Source organism: Brassica napus, chromosome C8 (genome assembly GCF_020379485.1).
Source record: "Brassica napus cultivar Da-Ae chromosome C8, Da-Ae, whole genome shotgun sequence".
Taxonomy (NCBI): Eukaryota; Viridiplantae; Streptophyta; class Magnoliopsida; order Brassicales; family Brassicaceae; genus Brassica; species Brassica napus.
The window spans coordinates 45,696,006-45,718,236 of NC_063451.1; the positions used below are offsets into that span (position 1 = coordinate 45,696,006).

General features: G+C 40.4%; 8 protein-coding genes across 9 annotated transcripts; 5 read left to right on the top strand and 3 right to left on the bottom strand.

Annotated features, from left to right (window-relative positions):
• Positions 1-1,338: 1,338 nt before the first annotated feature.
• LOC106412189 (lipid phosphate phosphatase 2) lies at positions 1,339-3,510 on the bottom strand. 2 transcript variants are annotated; one of them, XM_048765256.1, is made up of 8 exons: positions 3,308-3,510; positions 2,848-3,091; positions 2,672-2,759; positions 2,478-2,587; positions 2,296-2,389; positions 2,019-2,207; positions 1,873-1,932; positions 1,339-1,782 (listed from the first exon to the last, which is right to left on the bottom strand). In XM_048765256.1, the coding sequence occupies exons 2-8, from the start codon at positions 3,061-3,063 to the stop codon at positions 1,592-1,594; spliced, it is 948 nt and encodes a 315-aa protein (XP_048621213.1). In that variant the 5' UTR covers positions 3,064-3,091; positions 3,308-3,510; the 3' UTR covers positions 1,339-1,591. The 2 variants fall into 2 exon arrangements, with proteins under 2 accessions (XP_048621213.1, XP_048621212.1); XM_048765255.1 differs by having other exon boundaries at positions 2,848-3,069; positions 3,308-3,507.
• A 1,868-nt stretch (positions 3,511-5,378) lies between these two features.
• Positions 5,379-8,303, top strand: LOC106411761. Its single transcript, XM_013852581.3, has 9 exons — positions 5,379-5,739; positions 5,807-5,884; positions 6,007-6,666; positions 6,755-6,857; positions 6,935-7,035; positions 7,109-7,283; positions 7,391-7,561; positions 7,730-7,830; positions 7,939-8,303. Exons 1-9 carry the CDS (start codon positions 5,485-5,487, stop codon positions 7,996-7,998), a joined length of 1,704 nt encoding a protein of 567 aa, XP_013708035.2. The 5' UTR covers positions 5,379-5,484; the 3' UTR covers positions 7,999-8,303.
• A 924-nt stretch (positions 8,304-9,227) lies between these two features.
• LOC106411602 (putative glutamine amidotransferase GAT1_2.1) lies at positions 9,228-10,752 on the top strand. Its single transcript, XM_013852391.3, has one exon. The coding sequence runs from the start codon at positions 9,518-9,520 to the stop codon at positions 10,676-10,678; it is 1,161 nt and encodes a 386-aa protein (XP_013707845.2). The 5' UTR covers positions 9,228-9,517; the 3' UTR covers positions 10,679-10,752.
• BNAC08G39090D lies at positions 10,728-13,119 on the bottom strand. The gene is made up of 6 exons (XM_013852392.3): positions 12,502-13,119; positions 12,186-12,418; positions 11,913-12,120; positions 11,442-11,527; positions 11,266-11,357; positions 10,728-11,118 (listed from the first exon to the last, which is right to left on the bottom strand). Exons 1-6 carry the CDS (start codon positions 12,673-12,675, stop codon positions 10,892-10,894), a joined length of 1,020 nt encoding a protein of 339 aa, XP_013707846.2. The 5' UTR covers positions 12,676-13,119; the 3' UTR covers positions 10,728-10,891.
• Positions 13,120-13,830: 711 nt separating this feature from the next.
• On the top strand, positions 13,831-16,881 carry LOC106411813 (sulfhydryl oxidase 1). The gene is made up of 11 exons (XM_013852647.3): positions 13,831-14,250; positions 14,452-14,476; positions 14,557-14,649; positions 14,765-14,946; positions 15,090-15,159; positions 15,260-15,328; positions 15,415-15,491; positions 15,578-15,716; positions 15,788-15,828; positions 15,915-16,061; positions 16,149-16,881. The coding sequence occupies exons 1-11, from the start codon at positions 14,030-14,032 to the stop codon at positions 16,684-16,686; spliced, it is 1,602 nt and encodes a 533-aa protein (XP_013708101.2). The 5' UTR covers positions 13,831-14,029; the 3' UTR covers positions 16,687-16,881.
• Positions 16,882-17,078: 197 nt separating this feature from the next.
• Positions 17,079-18,639, bottom strand: LOC106411884 (serine carboxypeptidase-like 50). The gene has a single exon (XM_013852739.3). It carries the CDS (start codon positions 18,577-18,579, stop codon positions 17,224-17,226), a length of 1,356 nt encoding a protein of 451 aa, XP_013708193.2. The 5' UTR covers positions 18,580-18,639; the 3' UTR covers positions 17,079-17,223.
• Positions 18,640-19,722: 1,083 nt separating this feature from the next.
• Positions 19,723-20,910, top strand: LOC106364545. Its single transcript, XM_013804094.3, has 4 exons — positions 19,723-20,015; positions 20,145-20,226; positions 20,351-20,467; positions 20,672-20,910. Exons 1-4 carry the CDS (start codon positions 19,897-19,899, stop codon positions 20,720-20,722), a joined length of 369 nt encoding a protein of 122 aa, XP_013659548.2. The 5' UTR covers positions 19,723-19,896; the 3' UTR covers positions 20,723-20,910.
• Positions 20,911-21,177: 267 nt separating this feature from the next.
• Positions 21,178-22,114, top strand: LOC106364544 (10 kDa chaperonin-like). The gene is made up of 3 exons (XM_048765258.1): positions 21,178-21,380; positions 21,470-21,609; positions 21,850-22,114. Exons 1-3 carry the CDS (start codon positions 21,276-21,278, stop codon positions 21,899-21,901), a joined length of 297 nt encoding a protein of 98 aa, XP_048621215.1. The 5' UTR covers positions 21,178-21,275; the 3' UTR covers positions 21,902-22,114.
• Positions 22,115-22,231: the final 117 nt, after the last annotated feature.

Genomic DNA, 22,231 nt, shown 5'->3' on the forward strand with positions numbered 1-22,231 from the left:
TTGAGTTTTTGTCAAACATCTGATGGACTCTTTAGTGACTTAATAGACAAAAAGTTAACACCTTTACATCTGTTTACGTTGACACTCCACTCTTACGTACGTAATATTCCCATTTTACACCGTAAGTGGGATCACTCTCACGTGCTCCTTCAATCTTGGCCGTTCACAGATCGCACTACTCAGATTAGACTGTATTACATAATCACAACGCCACTTTCTGCGTCATTTATCTGTCTTACTTTTTTCTAGAGTGAATATCAGTTTCTTTGTCCCCTATTAACTTCTTTACTTTTTTTTTTGAAACACATTAACTTCTTTACTTTAGATGATCCAAATAATGATAAATGTAATATTTGAGCATATACAACACAAACCACTTCTTTTCCTATTAGTAACTGACAGAAGTCAAATGGCTTGCTTTAAGCCATAATCATCCATTCATACATTAATATATTACACTTTTAGATTTCAAAATGATAATAAAAATCAGGCATAAATGGTCTCTACTTTCATATGATAGTGATCTCCATCAAAAACGAAAGTATATTTTTAAGATGAAAAAGACTAACAGTTTCTCAGTAATGATTTATACGCTTTGGATTGTTACCAAATGTCCTTCAATAAATTATACAAGAATGGTGAAATTACAACTCTCCAACAAACTCATCTCTGATCAGTTTCTAGTCCATATATGCAGCTCAATTTAAACAAATAACTAACACACAATAATCCAAATTCAGTATACATTAATTATACAATTAATTTCTGTCGAGGTATAACAAAGTTGTATAGATTTTGTCATTTTGCATAATTCAACAAAGGTAAAAGTAAAAGGGGTGAAAAAGAATGACTTTTGAGAGGAATCCAAGACGTAGACTGCAACTCTCATTGGACAAAGTCATCAAAAGCCTAAAGAAACAGGCTCATATTTTACTATTTTTCGTTAATATGGCCATATAGAGAGAGAAAAAACAATCATTGGATACTCAGAGAGAAAACGGTATGAATTATGAAATAAGAAAATAATGATATCCTAAAATCAAGGAAAAGGCCAAATGGCCTGGGGTCATATTGTAAGGGGCGCATGAGCCTCTCGAACCCCACAAATATCCTTTGGCATGACCCTTGGACAAGAAGAAAATAACATGCAATGTAGGCGCCAAATGCCATTGAACAAGAGAAAAGAGAAAAGAGAAAAGAAAAAAGAATATATTTTATCACTTCTATAAATCTTATATGTATTTAAGCATTTTTTCAAAAAAAAAAAATCTTATATGTATTATCTGATTATAGGATTTTTTTTTTTGAGCATTTGATTATAGGATTTAAACTGTAAAATGTCCACAAGAAGCTGGCCAGAGCATTAGGCTGTTTACACTAACCAAGTCAGTGTTTCAAGCTCTCTTGCTAGCGTTTATATATATCTCTCCCTTTTAGGCTCTCTACTCCCTCTATTTAGCTAATGGCCATTTAATTGGTCCGAGGCTGTTTTTCTTTTAACTGCGAGCTATTTGGCCTTTTAGTTAGATGCCTACCCAAGAATATCAAACAGAAGCACACACCAAAAGACTAATAACGACTACAAAACACTCTAACAGCTCTCTAGCGTTCTTGTGGTGTCCCGCGTGTTGCTTCTAGATATCTCCATGGAAGTCCCTTGTTGATCAACGTACACATTCTGCAGCTCAGCTTGCCTCACGCTTAGATTGTTCATTCCTGCAGAGTTTTGGACAACGTTTCTGGAGTCTGCCAGCATCTGAAAGTACGCATGAGGTCCCCAACCTGTAAGCAATACATCAAGAGAGATCAGTGTTCGTTACTCAAACTTAAAAGTGACTTTATTTGAAGAAAAGAAGGTACTAAGTCGCACACCGTCTGGATCATAAGGAGGTGGAAAGAATTGTAGATAACAAAACGAGGCCACCGTTAATCCTAGACATTGCAAGAAAGATAGTCCTCCGTCAGTTTTGTTTCCCACGTAATGTTTGAGTGCATGAGAATAAAAATATATAACAAACCTATGATAGCTCCACCAAACACATCTTGCCAGTGATGCCAATAGTCATCAACTCGTGATACACCAACCAAAGCTGCAACCAGTAGAGGTAGGAACACAATGCAGAGCTTTGCCACATGCCCTCTCTGGTCAAACACTCTGATTTTCCCAGACAAGTACAACGCTAGAAAGCCTAGCCCAGCAAACGACCCTGCATGTTACATGAGTACGTAGTCTTTGTATATGCAACGTGCCATCCTATGAATCATGGCACAAGAAGTCCAAAAATAACAACTTACAAGACGTGTGGCCGCTAGGGAAGCTCTTGTGTCCTTCTTTGACCACGTCTTTATCTCCAGTACACAGAACATCCCTTGTGACATTGTGAAAGAACTACAAATTTTATAAAGAATCACAACAATTCAATCAGCTAGATAGAGATGATCCAGGGTGTTAATAAGAGCAGTGATGAGATGCTTACCCCTCTACCATCAGGGAAACAACGCCAAAAGAAGTCAGGACGAGGCCGGCCTACAGCGTCCTTAATAGCATCGGTTATGACACCGGTTATGAGTACAGAGAACAACAAACCTGTGAAGACACATGAACACACCTTAAAAAATCAGGAGCTGGAAAGAATCTGAAAAAAAAAAAAAAAAGCACTGAAAGAGGTACCTAATATTGCATGATGAAGGTCATAAACATCTCTTCTGATGAAGTAGTAAACAGAAATGACAGCAAATGGGAGCACAACTGCTATCAACTGTTCACATATAAAGAACAGAGTAATAAGAATATATGCCCCAAAGAGTGATACTCTTGAACAAGAAAATTCACAAATAACTTATTACCGGGACAGCCCAGAAAGGAACTGTGTTGTCTTGAAGAGGGTATCTGAGATCAGTGAGCATATCCTCTCCAACAAAACGGTGAAAGGGTTCGATTACATTCAAAACAACTTCAATAACTATAAGCAGCACAAGGATAAGCCAGTCATGCATGTGGAACCTTGCCACCGCGACTCCATGGGATCTTATCGTGTGAGCACCTAACTGAATTTCGGGCATGCTTATCTATAAACCCACAAGAGAAGCACTTCATACATTGGTCCATGAAGACAGTTTTCAGAACAGGGGTTTCGCAGAAAGTTACTAAATTAGGAAACTTTGGTAAAAATGGAAAGTTTTCTCGAACTCAATCGAGCTTTCAAGTTTCACCAACAAACATAAAACACCAGGAGGATAGCTCAATTCCACTATAACTTGCGTCTCAAGAACATATCGGTGATAAGAGAGAAGACGATGAGTGTACCTTTTGGCGTTAGAGATGATGATGATAAGCGCAGCAGGGGAAAACGTATCTACTCACTGTGTGTTGCGTGAATAGGAATGGAGGAAGCGGGTAACGGAGAATCTCTGAGGAGTTTCTCTCGGGGAAACTCAAAGGAAAGGGAAAGATGAAGGGTTTGGTCCATAAAGAAAAAGCTACTTCTGCTTTACCTTTATTGTGCCTTTGTTTTTTTTTTCAGAAATAATAGAGAGACTACTCATGTCTTGTTGTGAGTTTTTAAAATTTGAATTGGATCCAATCATGCTCTGTTTTTTTTGTAAGTAATGGAAATAAATAAAATATAAATTAATAAGAAGAAAATAAAGTTTTCTTTACTTGTAAGTTTTTTTTTTGGTTTATTTAAAAGTTCCAATCTTACACATATTTCTCAAATCTAATATTATTTTTAAAACTGGTTAACAAACTGAGTAAAAATTTGTACAAATAAAAATATGATGGATATATATATCAAATTTTTAATGTATTTTAAGATTAATTTTTATATCAAAATTAATTTGATGATTAATATATTTTCTTTTAAAGATAATATTTATATTTTAGAATGATTTAATCATACAAATAAATTAGTAAAATTCATGATTAGTTTCATTTAACTAATGTTTTTTTTTTTTTTGTCGTCTACCCATCTAAACTAGATCAAGTGGAGAACAGACGAGCCGATTCTCCGAAGAGCATCTCCTATCTGTCCGGGTCTGATCTATATGAGAAAAAGCATAGCCTCTCGTTCTTGCTTCTTTTGCTAGCGCGTTTGTCCGGCCATTCTTACTCCGAGGAATATGAGACAGATTCACATCCTCAAGTTTTCCTGTAACCTCTGGAACACCTCAATTTCTGTCGCAAATGCTGGCCAATCCACTGGGTCTGTTGTCATGTCCACTAAATCTGAACAGTCCGTCTCGAACCGTATGGAGGTTATTCCTCTGTCTCGCATCTTCCATCAATCGAACCGTATCGAGCATTTAACTAATGATTTATATTGGGATTTTTGGTTCTTCAAAGAATACTCTTTTGTTTAACTTCATCAAGATGAATAAAAATAAGGACATGTAAGTATAACATAAAAAAAACTCTCTTCTCCTAGAGAGAGAGAGTTCTCTCTCGATCTCTTCCTCTCTTATCAATCACATATCTTTCAGAGAGGTTAGAGTTGTTTGAGAGTGAGATTGTTCTCCGGGTTCGGTTATTTTGGCCGGCTTTCGTCTCCGGCGTTATCGCTTTCTTCTTCGGAGGAGAACTGCTGGCTTTTGACTCTGGGATGCGGTGTCTTCCTCAGATCCGTGTCGCCGGTTTTTGACTCCGCGTCTCGCCTCCTTGGTGTCGACGGCGGCTTTTCATCGGGGTTATCCCAGTTTCGTTTGACCGGCGTTTCGTTCTTCTCCTTTCCAATCGACTCTCTTTCCTCGGCCTCGTCTGTCTCTTCCTTCCTTATCAAGAGTCGATTCATCTCCGAGCTTACTCAAATCATAAAAGATGTCTGATTTGCATGTAGGAAGATCGATGGTTGAGGGACGATTGAAGACGATTGAATCTTTTGGAAACGTTGGTTCGGGAGCGATTTGACTAACCGTGAAGAAGGCTCTGTCTGAGCATCTTTCTTCATCGGCTTCAGTTCCGCTGACGGCGGAAGTCCGTCGCCTCTCCTTTGCAGCGCCGGTAGAAGATGGCTGACTCTCGCTTTGACACGTGTCTCAGGATGCTGGACGTTCGTACACACGGTGGGTAAGCTGTCAGTTCTTTCCTCAACGGGTTTTCGTTTTGGGTTTAAGGTTCAGAGCGGTTTTGTACAGGGTTGCCCGTTTGTTGGGCATTTGGTCTCTTTGTTATGTTGGAATGAGCTCGGTTGGGCTTTTTTCCAGTTTAATAAAATAACAGTGAAAAAAAAGAAAAGATGAATAAAAATTAAAAATACAACGAGACACTTTAACTTTCTTGTTCACCAAAAGGCCCACGGTAACACAATCAAATTTTGAAATTGGGTTTGCCATTTGGCGGGCCCAAAGATTTTGCGGTCAAGAGAAGAAAGTTAACATCTTCCATCAATCACCACCGGTCGTCACTCCACGTGTACCGGACATGAGAACATCTGCCTTAAAGTTCCGGTCTGCACCGAGAGCCACCATTCTCCAAATCTCCACTCGATGGCGACGATTCCTCCGCAACTTCCCTTGGCGACCCGCTCTGCTCTTCGCCGGGCGTCTTCCTCCGTCCATTTCTTCACCGCCACTTCTTCGTTCCGTCACGGCGCAACGAAGCTGTTTCTCCCGAGAGCCTTCTCTTCCTCAGTCAAGCTCCCCACGAAGCCGCCGCTCTGCACCGCCGACGAGCTTCACTACGTCTCTGTTCCCAACAGCGACTGGCGCCTCGCTCTCTGGCGCTACTTCCCTCCTCCTCAGGTTTCCCTCTTCACCCTTCTCTCTGTATCCTCTGTTGTTTCCTCTGATAAAGTCTTCTCCTTTACAGGCGCCCACGAGGAATCATCCGCTCTTGCTCTTGTCTGGAGTAGGAACTAACGCCATCGGATATGATCTATCTCCCGGTGTAAATGTTTTTGATTTGACTCCGTTTTTCATAAAGTTTCTACCTTTACGTGATTTGACTCTGTTTTTCTTAAAGTTTCTACCTTTACGTGATTTTCCAACACAGTTTGATGTAAATTGCAGTGCTCTTTTGCGAGACACATGTCTGGTCAGGGATTCGAGACGTGGATTCTCGAGGTTCGTGGAGCAGGGCTGAGTACGAGAGTATCTGATCTCAAGGACGTTGAGGATTCAGCTCATGAGTTGTCTCACCAGATACAGTCCACCGCTAAAGCTGCAGCCAAAGAAGCTCAGGTTACTGAGATTGCTGACACCGCACCACCAGCTTCGGATGTTTCCGTTGTTGGTGAAGCCTCCTCAGCCTCCGCTTGGGACGAGTCCAAGATCGTGGCGAGGCTAACCGCAACGTTCATGCGTTTATCAGAAAGACTCTCCGGTTTTCTCAGCGAAGGCCAGTCAGTGTTCATGTCCGCTAAGCTGTTTGACAAGATCGCTATGCTGTTAGAAGACTCGCGGCTGTACGAGCGGTTTAATGAGATAAGATCAAAGCTTTTGAGTTTGATCGAGTCGAGGCAGAACTCAGGACTCGGTAACCAGATCAGGGAGTTGACTCAGCGCCTTGTGAATCTTCTCGACGACGGTCAGAAGTCTGTCTCTCCTCAGTTGATTGATTTACAAGAGCGTCTCACTTCGACTATTGAGGATTTTCAGAAGCAGCTGGATTTGATCGTTAAGTATGACTGGGATTTTGATAACTACCTTGAAGAGGATGTCCCTGCCGCGGTGAGGCTAACATTGATCTTACTATGTTTTCACTTTTCACATAACATGTACTGAACTGGTGTTTTGTTTTTTTTTGGGTTTGACGTAGATTGAGTATGTAAGAGCGCAATGTAAGCCTAAGGACGGTAAGCTGTTTGCTATTGGGCACTCCATGGGTGGTATCTTACTCTATGCAATGCTGTCACGTTGTGGTAAGTTAATATTCATTTTTATAGTGGGTTTTTATTAGATAAGTCGCTACTCATTTTATTTTATTTCGTTTGCTTAGCTTTTGAGGGACGAGAGCCTTGTCTGGCAGCTGTGGCAACTTTGGCTTCATCGTTAGATTACACAACTTCAGATTCTGCTCTCAAATTGCTCATACCTCTTGTACGTAAATTTTGCTTTTATCACTCTGCGTTGGATTCTTCTGTGGTATACTTACTTGACACTTCTTGTGTAGGCTGATCCTGCGCAAGCTCTGAGTGTTCCAGTTGTTCCTTTGGGGGCTCTGTTGGCAGCAGCGTATCCTCTATCGTCACGGCCTCCATACGTATTATCTTGGCTTAACGATTTGATATCATCGACGGATATGATGCACCCTGAGCAGTTAGAGAAGCTCGTCTTGAATAACTTCTGTAAGTACTGATGTTTGATCACGTTGAAGTATGTACAGATACTCTATTTCTTGTTTTCTTTTGTGGTGTGATATTGAGGGTTTCTCTTTGTTTTGCAAACCTTGTAGGTACCATACCTGCAAAGCTTCTTATTCAGCTGACAACAGCCTTTCGAGAAGGAGGTTTACGAGATCGTAGTGGTGAATTTTACTACAAGGATCATCTTTCTAGTACCACTGTCCCTGTCTTAGCTCTTGCGGGTGATCGGGACTTGATATGTCCCCCTCTAGCTGTAGAAGGTAGACTGGATTGATGTTTGCTGTGAACTTGTGCATAGATGAATAGCTACATGATACTTTTCCACAGATGACAAAATTAAATGTTAAACTGCTTAATACATAGTTGATTCATATGCACAAACATGCATTATGCTTTCTCACCATTGCAATTGCTTGTGAATATGGCAGACACTGTGAAGCTGTTCCCTGAGAACCTGGTCACCTATAAGTTACTTGGAGAACCAGACGGACCACATTATGCACACTATGATTTGGTTGGAGGACGACTGGTAAGTTGCATTTATAGGTCTCCCATGTTGGAACTTTGTTCAGTGACATATTATGTGCGTGCTTGTTTACTTTCTAAAGTCAATTTCTCTGATAATCTCTCACTGCAGGCAGTGGAGCAAGTCTATCCTTGCATAACTGAGTTTCTTAGCCACCATGATTCTGCATAAAGTGAAACTTCTGTTCCTGGCATGATAATAAGGATGCATGTAGGCGTTGCATCAGAAGTGCCTGTTAATAAGGATGTCATTTTCGTTTAAATACATGTACATTTAGTGTTACGGCAAAACTGTAAATTTAGCTTAGGAGGCTTTTTTCCCAAGTCAATACACTTGTAAATTAGGAAAAGCATCTCGAATAAAGATGCTTGAAGCTCATGTCTACTGTAATGATTTCCCTTTTGTTTTGTTATGGCGACGAGCTGTTCATTTGAAAAGTTGTCTTTAGAAGAATGGGTGTGTTCCCTTCCCTTGTACCGCACCGCTTCTTTTGGAGGGCTTAAGTTAAGTCCATGAGAGGAACTGTATGTAGATATGGGTTTACATGTATATTATGAATCTATCTTGGATCCACAGACAACACATCCCTACTTTTCAGTAAGGCGTGGGATGCATGATGTAATGATAAAACTGAATCGGTCTCTTGAAAGATATTTGTCTTTCTTCCATCTTGCAAGACCATACTGAGTTCTATATCTTCGTCGGCACTTCAGTTCATTGAATTCTCTATCTTGCAGTCATTGAGCAAAAATAAAAATAATGGTTCATGTAAATCAAAGTATACAGTATTATGGTTTATATTTTCTCTTGCGATTCCTTGGATCCTACAACTCTCATAAGAAAGTATCAATGGTAAAGTCGGTCGTCAATACTGTTAATAGTTTTAACTTTTTAACTGTTATATTTATATATGTTTGAGCAAACATGCAAACACACAACATGGAAGTAAACACAAACATGGCTGGTTCTATTTAAGAACTCGAAACTGAAGATCATGTCGGTTCTAAGCTGTATATTGACATTTTAACGCTGTATCCAACATGCGATGGGCGTTTTTAACTACGACAACAGTGGAGATCCTTCCATTTATATTTTCGATTAATACGGATTTGTTTGACGTTTATCTTCCACGTAGGAGTGACTCAAGGCCAATTGACAAATTGGAGTTTGATTAGGATGATTTTAAACAGAACGTGATATTCATGATTTTAGTTCAACACTTTCCAAATTCGGAAGACATGCATGCATGTATACATACCCATATATATATAAAAAATAGTAAAGGCAGATAAGCTATACCTGCCTAATATTGTTACAAGTCACTGAGTCATAATTCATATCTAAAACCCTTATCAGATCCATGTTTATTTGTCATTAAGATATATAAATGGAACGTTTTTTAATCAACCAACCTAACAAAAAAAGGAAGAATAATTAATCTTGGTATATCCAGCAAAGTCCTAGCCATCATCTCATCGTAAACGGTTTGACCAAGAAAACATACAGATAAAGATGATGATGTTACAGAAGGGAGGAGTGTGTACGTCAGCTTATGTGTATATGCATTGCATGTACGCTGCGACTCGACGCCACCTTTCCTATCTATAAATAACAGAGACAACTAAGACTTGTAAACATATAAATAAAGACATAAACAGACAAAGCTTATTAAAACATAAACAGTTCAAGGATGGTGGTTGTCGCTAATGATCTCTCGTCCTCGTCCAAGACTCTCCCCAGAGTCCTCGTCGTCTCTCGTCGGACTCTACGCAAGAACAAGCACGTGGACTTCGTGGGAGAGTACCATCTCGACCTCATCGTCTCACACGGCGCCGTCCCTGTGATCGTCCCACGTGTAAGCGGGATCCACTCTATGCTCCGGAGCTTCGAGCCTATCCACGGCGTCCTTCTCTGCGAGGGAGAAGACGTCGACTCTTCTCTCTACGCAGACAAAGAGCTGCCTGGACTCTCTCAGGAGGACATGGATGAGATCGGGAGCTTGCACGCAAGTGACACGACAATCGACAGAGAGAAAGACAGCATCGAGCTGAGTCTAGCCAAACTCTGTCTCGAAAGAAACATTCCGTTTTTAGGCATCTGTCGTGGCTCTCAGATCCTTAACGTAGCAGCGGGAGGAACTCTGTACCAAGACATTGATAAAGAAGTTGGAACTACGACGAAGCATATAGACTATGATAACTACGATGAGCATAGACACGAGGCTAGTCTCGTGGAGGAGACGCCGTTGCGCAAATGGTTCGACGAGATGGATCAGATCATGGTGAATTCGTATCATCATCAAGGTGTGAAGAGACTCGCAGAGCGTTTTGCGCCTATGGCGTACGCTCCTGATGGTTTGATAGAAGGGTTTTACGATCGGAGTCGGTATGATCCGGAGGAAGGTCGGTTTCTGATGGGTCTGCAGTTTCATCCCGAGAGGATGAGAAGCTCTGACGATGAGTTTGATTATGAAGGATGTGTTTCTGTTTACAAGGAGTTTGTGAAAGCTGTGACAGCGTTTCATAAGAAGCAACTTGATGCAGCAGAGATTGTGATGGAGGTGAAGAAGAAAAAGACGCTAGTCAAAAGCTTCTCAGGAGCTGAGGTTTTAGAGGCGAACACGGTTCTAAGCAAGCAACAAGAGAACAGGCTGAAGCAGATGGGAGCTACGGTGAGGAACTCGTGTGTGTATATGAAGAGGATGAAGAGGAAAGAGGAGCAAGAGAGAGCGATGGACAAGCTGTCCGCGGAGCGGTTGTCTGATCTGCTTTCGTTCCACCGTATGATGGCTCGTCTTTGCTCTGATGCCATCAAGAGGAAGCTGTTGGAACCAGCAGATAGTGACTACTGAGACCTCTTTCCTCAACTGTTAGCTTTTATTGTAAAAACATGTTTACATATAAATGAAAATTAGTTTTCTGTTTACATTACAACTTGAGCATGGTTCACATCAAATTTTGATGATCAAACCCAAAAACATAAACAAGCACCCTAACGAGTTTACTTAAAGTGACATCATACATCATTTTTCATCACCATCATCATCATCGTATAATTGGTATCATCACCGGCAGAAGAAGATGAAATCAGGATGGTTGACATGACGCAACCTCAGCCAATTGTCTGCGGCTTTGAAAAGGGAGTTCACAAGCTGGTGACCAGAGCCTTTGGTACTCGTCCATACAGAACCTCTCAACTTGTATGTGGCGAGGCCAAAGACATGAAGCATTGTCTTCTCAACACTCTCCCTTGGCTGCACCTCACACATAGACTGTGTTGTAACGCCTGCACCTGCTAGAACCGAAGATAGATAGTCACCACCTCATAATAATTAACATATTACCATGGCTACACTAATTAAACGAATTGCTGGTTGATGTACCTAAGAAATGGTTTACACTAGTGATCTGATATATGAATGCTGAGCACCAGTCTTACCTTGAAAGGGTGTGTGAAGGGAATGATAAGTCAAGAAGCAAGCATCGAGATCCTTGAGTGTTGGTCCTGTGGGTATTTTGTAAATTGGGTACCTACAAAGTGTAGTAATGGATTATAAGAGACACGAGGGGGGCACCAAGGATTAAAGCATGTGCACATGGGACAAAGAAGAATACCATGCCACAGAGAACCAGCTTGAAGGTAGTAAATCACAGCTTCTCAGCGTCTTCAGCTCAGGAAAGCTAGAGGCAAGGTCACACATCTGCAATGGAAACAACTTAATAAGACAGCTACCATAAGAGGTGTACTTGAGACCTGGAGAAGTTAAGTAGTTGAACATTGTACAGTCACTTGATAGTCCTAATTACAATTGAGAAGAGTTGTTGAATATAATAGCATTACGTTCATACAATAAATATTTGATGTTATTTCAACTGTTTGCTTTCGAAACCTAAACTCATCAATAAAAGGATCTATCAGTACCTAACTGCCGTGTAGCAATCATACTAAAATTTATTTCAAAACCATGAGAAGTTAATAGTTTAGTTTAAAACACACTTAACCTGCTTTCTAAAACTATATGATCTTTAATTAACTTGTACACATGCGTTGCTAACTTGATATACAGAGTTAAAACAGAGAAAAACCTTGTCGGCAAAGGGTTCACGGATGTAAGGAAGATCACGTTCAAGATACTCAAATATCAAACGACCTTGAGAGCTTAAAGGCTGCCCATCATCACTAGACGAGTCCTCCAGATGCTCCTTTCTTGAAGAGAGTCCTCTTTCTGACTCACTGCTGCTTCCTTCACTGCTTGAATCCTTGAAATCGCTGTCGCTCTCCTCACTTAGCCGCCTGCAGTAGGACAAGACTTGAGTTATAGACTAGAAGCAGAGGTTCAAGAACACTTGATTGGGTACCTTGAGCTTAAGGGATGAGAATCAGCATAGAGTTGGATGGCAGAGAGAGAAGGAGCGTAGTATTGAAAGACACGATCTTTATAATAACTGTTGTTGTTATTCAAAGAGAGAGGAACTCCAGTGCCGTAAGCACTCCACTCTGCAAAAGATTCCCATACATCACCAAGAACAAAGTAAGGAGGAGGCTGCTGCAACTCAACAACATCACTGCCTCTCCTTTCTTTGACCATCCTCTGCGTGTAAACAAAAAGTTCTAGTCTTTATTTTTATTTTTTAAAAGGTAGTGACTTTGAGTGTTTGACGTGTTGAAACAAACCTTGGGAAGATAGTGGGCAGGCACAGATGGTGTGACCGACTCCAAGAACCGTTCCACATTATTTGATGATGATGCGGCAGAAGCGTGGAGGTCTTTGGTGTTAATCGATCTGCCGTGAGAGACGTCGCTCTGAGCTCTCTGTAGCTTAGTCAAATGAAACCCAGCTCCCAACATCTCTTTTTTTTTAGCTACAAACGGCAAAGCAGTCAGATGATGAATGGATTAAAACGAATATGACGACAACTGTTTTCTGATCTTGTTGATCGATTAGACAGAAACACTTGTGTCCCACACTAGTCGTGTACTCGATTCAGCTTCTGTACCAAGTCAGTTTGAGAAAAACCGAAGTGGAGTTCAACTAAGAAGGTGAAGATCAGCGTAAGAATCAAAACGGCAACGAGGACGAGGAGAGAGTATAGAAATGAGAAATGAGAACTGAGAAGTTGAGGAGTTTTTACTTTTTCAGAATGATTGAAGCTAATAATGAGGGAGAAAGAAGATTTTGATTCTTACAAGAAGAGAGAGAAACAGAGAATATAAATAAATAAAAGAAACACTTTCAGTGTTATGTTTTTTGCATAATTTGAACCCTGTTATACTATGAGTAGTTACTTCTTCATCCTTATTTCTCTGTTATCAATAATACACCCCCAAACCACTCTTATTTCTAAACAAAATTATGTGACATTTTTTTTCGTAGAAAACACTGTTTAGTAATTTTTCTTTAAAAAAAAAAATTATTTGAATATGTCCAAAAATAATTTTACACTGTTGACAAGTGGAATTATTGGTTTAGTTATGTTTTTTGGAAGAAAAAAAAAGAAGTGGGAAATTTGCATGATGAAAGAAAGTATATAACAAATGCAATACATGTTGCCACTTCTCAAGATATCAGAAAATGAATTCATGCACGTGGACCCTGTTATTACAGTTTTCATTTTATTTTCTTGTAATAACCGTACCATTATTAGAGGTAGAGGATGTGCACATGATCGATACATTCTATTGTCATTTTCTGACAAAAAACAATTGATAATGCAAGAGAAGTGGCGATGATGTAAAGTTGAGTATGTTAATGTGTGAGGTGTGTTGTTGTGTGTCCTTGTGATCAAGACAGATGGTGTTGACTTGTGGTTGGAGTCACTTTGTCGATTTTCTAAGATCATTGCTGACTCAGCCGTTGCTCACTCACTTTCTATTTGTCCTCTAGCTCAACAGCGCGTGGACAAACGCCTATCTCCGCTTCGTAGACGGACCTTTATTTAGGACAGTGAGTAATTAGTAATGGGCCAACAACAGTACAAACGAAGCCCATTAGGAAAAGTAGTCGGAGAACAACTATCGACGCCGGTCAAAACGCTGTACGACGTCGTGTCAAAACAGAGACCTTCGATTTTCTCTCAACGGAAGGAGGGAATCTCCGTCGCTCTTAGATCTTCACTCTGAAACTTCAAAACAAAAGGAAGATTAATTTAAAGCCTCCAGCTTTCGGATCAGCTTACCATTTGTTTATACTCTACTGGATTTGATGTCTCTGATACACCTGTTTTTGCTTGTGAGTTTGGTGAGCCTTGAAGCTGATGCTACCACGTCGTTTTCCCCGGGATCGCGCTCGATTCTCCGGGACATCGGTAGTAACGGGATCTCCGATCATAAAGATAACGCAGTGGAGTTGAACGCGACCAACTTTGATTCAGTTTTCCAAGACACCCCCGCCAAGTATGCCGTGTTGGAGTTCTTCGCTCACTGGTCAGTCTTCTCTCTAGAATCAATCTGGAAAAAAAAGTTTCAATCTTTCGTTTAGAAATGCTCCAAGTCCTTGGATTTATCAAGAAAAAGTTCAACTTTACGTGTTTTAAAATTGAATGTAAAATGAATGCTAAAAATCTTGTTTGTGCCGTTCCGACATTGACCATTGTTTTTGTCTGGTTACATTGATGATGATTCAAGGTGTCCTGCATGTAGAAACTACAAGGTAAACAGCGCCATTCATTGTCCCCTCTTTGTCAGACGCTGTTTGTATTCAATGCTTTGAAACTGTGTGACTCTTTGCAGCCTCACTATGAGAAAGTCGCTAGGCTCTTCAATGGAGCAGAGGCAGTACATCCTGGTACCGTTTTGATGACCAGAGTTGATTGTGCAGCAAAGGTACTTGCCCCCCATCTTCCTTGGTTTTATAGGGACAGCGTGTATCAATAACTTTTATACTCTCTGTTTCTCTTTTACTTCTAATTATTCTTTTATAACTTTTCTGGCAGAACAGATAAATATTAAGCTCTGTGATAAATTCTCCATCAAACGTTATCCAATGCTCTTCTGGGGCCCTCCTCGAAAGTTTGTTGGCGGCAGCTGGGAACCTAAACAAGAGAAAAGTGAGATCATTGTGGTCGAGGAATGGCGCACTGCTGATCTTTTGTTGAGCTGGATTAACAAGCAGCTTGGCAGGTAAACCTTATGTCTACCATTTAAATTGAAGTCATATCTATTGTGCTAGGATTCAGCAATTTACTTCTCTCTATGTTGGCTAATTATGAAAATCCCTGTGGTTACATCGCACTCAAACTTGTTTTCTGCTCAACTTTGTGCAGCTCTTATGGCTTGGATGATCAGAAACTTGGAAAGGACCACCTCTTGCCTAATATATCTGACTACGAACAGGTTTCTCAGAATGTGTTCGGCCTCCACTTTGCTATATTTGTAGCATTTGGTTTAATTGAAAAGAATAAGTAAACAGAGATGGTTGTTGATATAATCACAGATTTCTCAGGCCGTGTTTGACATCGAGGAGGCAACTGAAGAAGCTTTTGATATCATTTTGTCACTCAAGGTAGAGCTACTCTTTTTGATTTATTTATATGCATATGTATAATATAATCTCCTTCAGCCTTGTTGATGAGTAGTGAATGTCCACAGGCAATCAAGTCTTCTGAAACCGGCGCTTCGTTTATCAGGTTTCTCCAGCTTTTGGTGCCACATCATCCTTCAAAAAGGTAAGATATCATCTTCAAATCTCCATTTACGTTTCTCTGCTCACTCTTCTCTCTCACGCCTAATCAAGTACTGAAAATGTCTACAGGTGTCGTAAGGGAAGTGCTGAGATTCTCATGAACTTTGATGATTTGTGCCCGGCAGGCGAATGCTCTTATGATTCTGGAGTGAACAATACTCTACGAAACTTCCATATATGTGGAAATGATCTTCCTCGTGGCTATTTCGTGAGTGATCCTAACAACTTTCTTTACTGCTTTAAACACAGAGAAGTCTGATTCTTAAATCATATTGTCAGATGTTTTGCCGTGGCAGCAAGAATGAAACTAGGGGATTCAGGTAGTGTTTTAATCAGTCCTTGTTGATAGAACCTTTGGATTGAAGCAGAGTATTTGAGCCTCTTTTAAAATGGTTTTTTGCTGTAGCTGCGGATTATGGATTTTGATGCATTCACTCTCTGTGAGGATAGAGGATGGAGAAAGTCAGTTTGCATTCACAGCCCTTTGTGATTTCATTAACAACTTCTTCATGTGTGATGAATGCCGCCGCCATTTTCACGACATGTGCTTAAGGTAAAGAGAGAGATCCATCCCCAAGGTAGATATTATCACATCCTTTCTCTCATCTAACAGCTTTTATGTGTTGTTTTCACTGAGCAGCGTGAAAACTCCGTTTAAAAAGGCGCGTGATGTCGTCTTGTGGCTGTGGAGCACACACAACAAGGTCAACGAGAGACTCAAGAAGGACGAAGAGTCTCTTGGAACAGGAGACCCTAAGTTCCCTAAGATGATATGGCCACCAAAGCAGCTTTGCTCATCGTGTTATCTTACGAGCACGGGGAATAACATCGACTGGGATCATGACGAAGTCTACAAGTTCTTGAAGGAGTACTACGGAGAGAAACTGGTGTCTTCTTACAAGAAAAAGAGTGCTGGTGGTGTGAGTAAGGAGGAGGTGGTCGTTGCAGCTGCTGAAGAAATGGCGGTGCCGACCAACGCACTAGTTGTGCCGGTGGGAGCTGCATTGGCTATAGCGCTTGCTAGCTGCGCATTTGGGGCGCTGGCCTGCTACTGGAGGACACAGCAGAAGAACCGGAAACATCACCACAATCCGCATTATCTAAGGAGATATAGTAGTAACTATTTGGTGATGAACACGTTCAGTAACAGTGAAAGCGAGAGGGAAAAGGAGAGATGAAGTAAATTTAAAGAAGGAAAAGCTCATATTTTGTAATCATTCAGGCAGAGGAATTAGCTGGAGATGATGTTGAGCTTTGTTTATGTTGTAACTTTTTTTTTACAGATTGTATAGATTATTCTCTCCAATTTTGGAATATACAGTAGTCCCTTTTATATCTATATATGTCAACTCAAAACAGAATTTCTCCTTCAACTCCTATTTGTGTATATGGGTCTTTTTGTGCCGGTTCCGGAATAAAATTTTAGATCCATTCGGCATTTAATCAATAATTTCAGTTCGGGTTCACATATTTTGCCCAGCCCTAATGAAAAATATGTTTTAGTTCTTGTTTCCAAATTCAGTTATTTTTTGGTATGTATACTATGGTTTACGGAAATTTCAGAAAACACTGAATTTGAAATCAGTTTAATCAGTTGACCATACAAAACATATTTCTAAAGTACAGTTTCAATCAGACTCTTATTCAGACACAACACACTACTACACAGCTAGTACAATCCAAAATCTTATTTTGGATCATTCCAAATTTAAAATTCACGAAGATGCTAAAAAGCTAGACGATAACGTTTGTTTCACAACATCACCACCACCACCACCGAACAAACCTTTCCCCAAAACCCAACCTTCGATCATATCCCTCGAGTTAACAGCCTTGTCTGTCGGAACAAGATGCCCTGCTCCCGAAACCGCCACCTGCGTCAAATTCCCCCACCTCTGAACATAACCCGCGAGATCACCTTCCCCGTCCTTCCACACCCTCCTCTCCGCCTTCAAAAACGCACCCAACCCCGACCACTTCATAGTCTTCACCCACTCCTCCGTCGAAACGACGCCGTCTCTAAGATCCAGCATACCTTGGTACAACAACACGTCGGTTCTCTCCAACGCGTACTCCACCATGAACTTCACGCTCTTCATCACGTCTCCACGTAAAGCCTCGTCCACCTCATCGCTGCATTCCTCAAAACGCACCGTTTCGCTCACTCCCAAAACCTTTTTCGCCTCTCTAAGGTTCATGAGATCCACCACGAGGTCCGTCCTGTACGGGATCATCCGCGCTTGGTTGTAGAGCGTCGCGAGTCCCGTCATGTTGCGGAGTAGCGTCAGTAGCTCGGTTCTAGCTTCCGTTGCTTCGCGCCATTTCTGAGCCTTCGCGAGAGCTACGGATGTCTCTTGAGCTTTCTCCAGCGCCTCTCTCTGTTTCGCGTTGACCAAACCCGAGTAGTAGGCGTTGACCGCGTGGGTCCGGATCTGGATCACCGGGTCGGTCAGCCCGTTTCCGATGGCGAGGCCCATTAGATTCACTTTCCCGTTGGGCTTTTCTTTAAGGATGTAGTATCCGATGGCCGGAACGTATTTTCCAGCGTAGCTCTCGCCGGTTATGTAAACCGGCCGGTTTTCAAAACCCGGGTTTTGCTCGATGAACTCCGCGAGGGCTGCGTAGAGTTGCTCTGCCACCTGTTTTTGATTTCTTGGTATGTCTTGTTTCGAAGCGGCGATGCTGAACCCGGTTCCGATGGGGCTATCCAAGAAAAGTAGACCGAAGAGGCGGTTCCAGGCGCCAGGGTTGGGTTCGAGATTGGTGGCGTTTGAAAGCACGCGCCAAGGGCCGAGCTCGTAGAAGTTGCCGATCATGGAAGAGCAGCCTGGCCCACCTTGGAGCCAAACGAGGAGGGGAGTGTCGTTGGGAAGAGGAGTGGTTGGCTTTTGGGCTTCGTAGAAGGCGTAGAACATGGAGGAGCCTGGGGCGGGTTTAACCGGAAGGTAACCGGATTTAGTAGGGAGAGCTTCATCGGGAAACAGTGGTGGCCGTAGAGATTCGACGGACACGAGAAGGAGGAGAGTGGAGAGAAAAAAGAAGACTGTAGGGACGTGCTTCATTATCACCATTCGCCACTACCTCGTGGCTTTACGTAAAGATCGTTTTGTATCATTTGACTGCGAAACATACTTTTGTGTTTTGTCTCCTAACCAATGTAACGTGGCTAGCATTAGCAACACTACTTTTGGTTTTAAAGCTCTTACCAGTAAAAAAAAACACTACTTTTGGATTTATTAATCAAGTTGTGATTACCAACCTAATTGAATAAACATAAATAAATCATTACATAATTATAGTTTAGAGATGCTTTTATTCTTATACTGCAAAATGTATCAATACTATTAAAACAGGATCATAACCTATTAATAAATGTTGTGTTCAACTAATTATTTTATAACTGCATATAAATGATTATCTTAATAAATACTTCAATCAATATATATTTCATTACATTTCTTACTGCTTTTTAATACTATCATCGATCTTATTTCCACAAAAGGTGGAATCCACTTTTCTAGAAGTTATTATATATGGCAACAGTTATGATTTGAAATAAAGATAAAATATATACATTAAGAAGTTGTTTAAATATGTGACAGATTAATGTTAATGGAAAGGTGAAGGTTAACTAAAGTTATTATATATGATAACAATTTGATGTTTTTACTATTAAGATTATCTACGGGTTATTTTATGAAACATACAAAATGATTATCAAATACAAAATATCGCAACAAATTTCGAATTTAAGTATATTTATGTATTTATTAGTAATAATTAAAAACAATTAACACAAATATGATTATAAAAAAAATATAAATATCATTACAAAAAAAATAAATAAATATGGAAATTAAAATTTTAAAAATAAAGTAAAACAAAAAATATACCCATCATTTCAGAAACTAGTTGGTTTTAATAATCAAGATGCGATCATTACATAATTGTAATTTAGGGAGGCTTTTATTCTTATACTGCAACTTGTATTGGTTTTAATAATCAAGATGTGGTTTAGTGGTTACCAACCTAATTGATTCTTTCAAAAAAGAAAAAAAAAAACTATTTGCACAAACATGAATCAATCAATACATAATTTTATATTAGGGATGCTTTTCATAGTTTTATACCGCAAATTGTATTAGCCCAAGATAAAAGAAAATATCTCAGCTCGGCCCAAAAGAAGGTGGATAATAGAGGGCCTCATTGATGTTTTAACCATTTGCTTCCCAATTGCATCTTTCGCGAGAGGTTCATTATTGTCCGGAAGAGGTGCTCATGTTTTGGTAAAGCGATCACAAGGTGTTCGATACAATACCTGAGAGAGTTTCCACAGCTTTCTTCTGATTCTTACTCGGTTTGAGTGAGCTGGATCTTCCACGACGAAGATGATGATCTTGGATGTTTGCAATGAGATTATAAAGATCCAGAAGCTAAGACGGGTTGTCTCTTACGCTGGATTCTACTGCTTCACTGCAGCCCTCACATTCTTCTACACAAACAACACGTAATACATCCTTCAAAGTTTCTCCTCGGTTCTCATTTTTCTTGTTCTTTCCTTCTGGTTTTGGAACTATTTCATCACTTTAGCGTCTGGTGTTGTTGAATTTAACGCACGGATTCGAATGATTTGTAGAACAAGAGCAGGATTCTCCAGGGGAGATCAGTTTTATGCGTCTTACCCTGCGGGTACCGAACTTCTTACCGACACAGCTAAGGTTAGCCCTTGTTGTCTCTTCACAGAGACATTTGACTTGTGTTCTTTAGAGTTGACACAGCTGATTTGTTCTCTGTATTACATATTTGTTTGGAACTGATGAAAACGGGTTTTGGTGTTAAAAGCTGTACAAAGCGGCGCTTGGGAATTGCTATGAATCTGAGGATTGGGGTCCTGTCGAGTTCTGCATAATGGCTAAGCATTTTGAGCGCCAGGGAAAGTCTCCATACGTTTACCACTCTGTAAGTTTCCTTCAATCTCTCTCTATCATCTTAAATTTGGTTTCTTAACATAGTCACTAGATATTGTGTGATTGAAGGTCAGTTTCCGTAAATACTAGGGACTTTCTGGTGTGCTATATGTTGATAGAAATGTTTGTTTTGAACCATGTGGGTTAGCTATGAAATATAAAACCAAGTGCTGAGTTCGTTTGTTTGTAAATGCAGCAATACATGGCTCACCTTCTTTCACAAGGCCAACTTGATGGAAGTGGCTAGAGTCGTTGATGACTTGCAAGACAGCTCTCCTTTTTCAATCTGTGTACCTAATCTTGTTATTGGAACTTCCTTCTTTACTCTTTTTCCGAATTTGTAAGGCGATGGTATTTGAGGTTACCACCAAGAAATATAAGAACATGTTCTGGTGTAGACAATGAATGTAATAAACACATAAGATCAGACCTTGATATGATGTACAAAGCAAAAAGCAAGTAAACACTGTAGGCTTAGCGAGCTGCGACAAACAATGTGGCCAATAAGCCTCTATCATTTGCGCTTTTTGAACTTATTAGACGTAGACTGAATCTTTTACTTATATTCATTCAGTTGAAGCACAGAAAGGAAGGGGGAATAGTGCATATAGTAGACACTATAAACAGATTAGGCCCATTAAATAATTAGCAAGATATTTCTAGGGCCCAATACGTGCGAATAAAATCTAAACCCTTGGCCTTTTAATGTGTCACTCTAAACCCTACGACCTAGAACATTCCGTCTCCCCCAATTAAAAACTCAGAGAACCCTAGAATTCGCACTCACCACCGATTGAGAAATGATGAAGCGTCTGGTCCCAACGTTCAACCGCATCCTGGTGCAGAGAGTCATCCAGCCTGCTAAAACCGAGAGCGGCATCCTCCTCCCAGAGAAAGCCTCCTCGGTAACGCCTTTCATCATCTTTTTTTTACGATCTGATCTTTTTTGATTTGGCATTTGTAAGATCTGAAAAGCGTTTCCGGTTGATTACAGTTGAACTCGGGCAAGGTGATAGCAGTGGGACCTGGTTCAAGGGACAAAGATGGGAAATTGATTCCGGTCTCTGTCAAGGAAGGCGACACCGTTCTTCTTCCAGAGTACGGCGGTACTCAGGTCAAGCTCGGCGAGAAAGAGTAAGTCACACTTCCTTATCACTGTAGATGCTTCCTGAGAATATGTGATGAATGTCAAAATGATTACGGTAGCTCAGTTAGATAATTAGATATGGTTGATTAGGGAATGTCTGAGAACTCAATTAGATAATCATCATTGCTATTTCAACACCATAATAATTCATGTTTTGAATTTACAATTACAAATGTAGAATTGGATTCAAAGTAAGGAACTTTTGTTTGTGTTGGTGATGGACGTAGGTACCATCTCTTCCGTGATGAGGACGTCTTGGGAACATTGCACGAGGATTGAGATTGAGAATGCTCAACACAAACACGAGCGTCCTTGTTTGCGTTTGTCTTATGGTTGAAAACAAGAGTCATTTTTTTATCTTTTTATATGAGGTTGGACTTTGTTGATTGTAACTGAAATTTGGACATCAATCATAAATCATGCATCTTGTTATTCCAAATCTTTGTGGTTTTTCCGTAATCTGGTGATCGAATAAAAGCTCATTTGAGGGGATTGATTCTTCTATACCAGCATCAACATCTTTATACTTGGGTTGTCTTTGTGTAGTCTAGTTGTGGATCATTGCCTCTTCTAATTATACAAATGTCTATAAACGTAAACGGGTGCATT

Coding starts and splice junctions, on each gene's coding strand:
- LOC106412189 (XM_048765256.1), bottom strand. CDS start 3,063: ATGCCCGAAATTCAGTTAGGTGCTCACACGATAAGATCCCATGGAGTC. Junction 2,390..2,477: donor GTTTCCCTGATGGTAGAGGG/GTAAGCATCTCA, acceptor TAAAATTTGTAG/TTCTTTCACAATGTCACAAG. Junction 1,783..1,872: donor ACCTCCTTATGATCCAGACG/GTGTGCGACTTA, acceptor TATTGCTTACAG/GTTGGGGACCTCATGCGTAC.
- LOC106411761 (XM_013852581.3), top strand. CDS start 5,485: ATGGCGACGATTCCTCCGCAACTTCCCTTGGCGACCCGCTCTGCTCTT. Junction 6,858..6,934: donor TGCAATGCTGTCACGTTGTG/GTAAGTTAATAT, acceptor TCGTTTGCTTAG/CTTTTGAGGGACGAGAGCCT. Junction 7,284..7,390: donor GCTCGTCTTGAATAACTTCT/GTAAGTACTGAT, acceptor CAAACCTTGTAG/GTACCATACCTGCAAAGCTT.
- LOC106411602 (XM_013852391.3), top strand. CDS start 9,518: ATGGTGGTTGTCGCTAATGATCTCTCGTCCTCGTCCAAGACTCTCCCC.
- BNAC08G39090D (XM_013852392.3), bottom strand. CDS start 12,675: ATGTTGGGAGCTGGGTTTCATTTGACTAAGCTACAGAGAGCTCAGAGC. Junction 12,121..12,185: donor TCTCATCCCTTAAGCTCAAG/GTACCCAATCAA, acceptor GTCCTACTGCAG/GCGGCTAAGTGAGGAGAGCG. Junction 11,528..11,912: donor GTGAACCCTTTGCCGACAAG/GTTTTTCTCTGT, acceptor TTTCCATTGCAG/ATGTGTGACCTTGCCTCTAG.
- LOC106411813 (XM_013852647.3), top strand. CDS start 14,030: ATGTCTCTGATACACCTGTTTTTGCTTGTGAGTTTGGTGAGCCTTGAA. Junction 14,947..15,089: donor ATTAACAAGCAGCTTGGCAG/GTAAACCTTATG, acceptor AACTTTGTGCAG/CTCTTATGGCTTGGATGATC. Junction 16,062..16,148: donor TTTCACGACATGTGCTTAAG/GTAAAGAGAGAG, acceptor TTCACTGAGCAG/CGTGAAAACTCCGTTTAAAA.
- LOC106411884 (XM_013852739.3), bottom strand. CDS start 18,579: ATGGTGATAATGAAGCACGTCCCTACAGTCTTCTTTTTTCTCTCCACT.
- LOC106364545 (XM_013804094.3), top strand. CDS start 19,897: ATGATGATCTTGGATGTTTGCAATGAGATTATAAAGATCCAGAAGCTA. Junction 20,016..20,144: donor TTCTTCTACACAAACAACAC/GTAATACATCCT, acceptor AATGATTTGTAG/AACAAGAGCAGGATTCTCCA. Junction 20,227..20,350: donor TTCTTACCGACACAGCTAAG/GTTAGCCCTTGT, acceptor TGGTGTTAAAAG/CTGTACAAAGCGGCGCTTGG.
- LOC106364544 (XM_048765258.1), top strand. CDS start 21,276: ATGATGAAGCGTCTGGTCCCAACGTTCAACCGCATCCTGGTGCAGAGA. Junction 21,381..21,469: donor TCCCAGAGAAAGCCTCCTCG/GTAACGCCTTTC, acceptor GGTTGATTACAG/TTGAACTCGGGCAAGGTGAT. Junction 21,610..21,849: donor GTCAAGCTCGGCGAGAAAGA/GTAAGTCACACT, acceptor TGATGGACGTAG/GTACCATCTCTTCCGTGATG.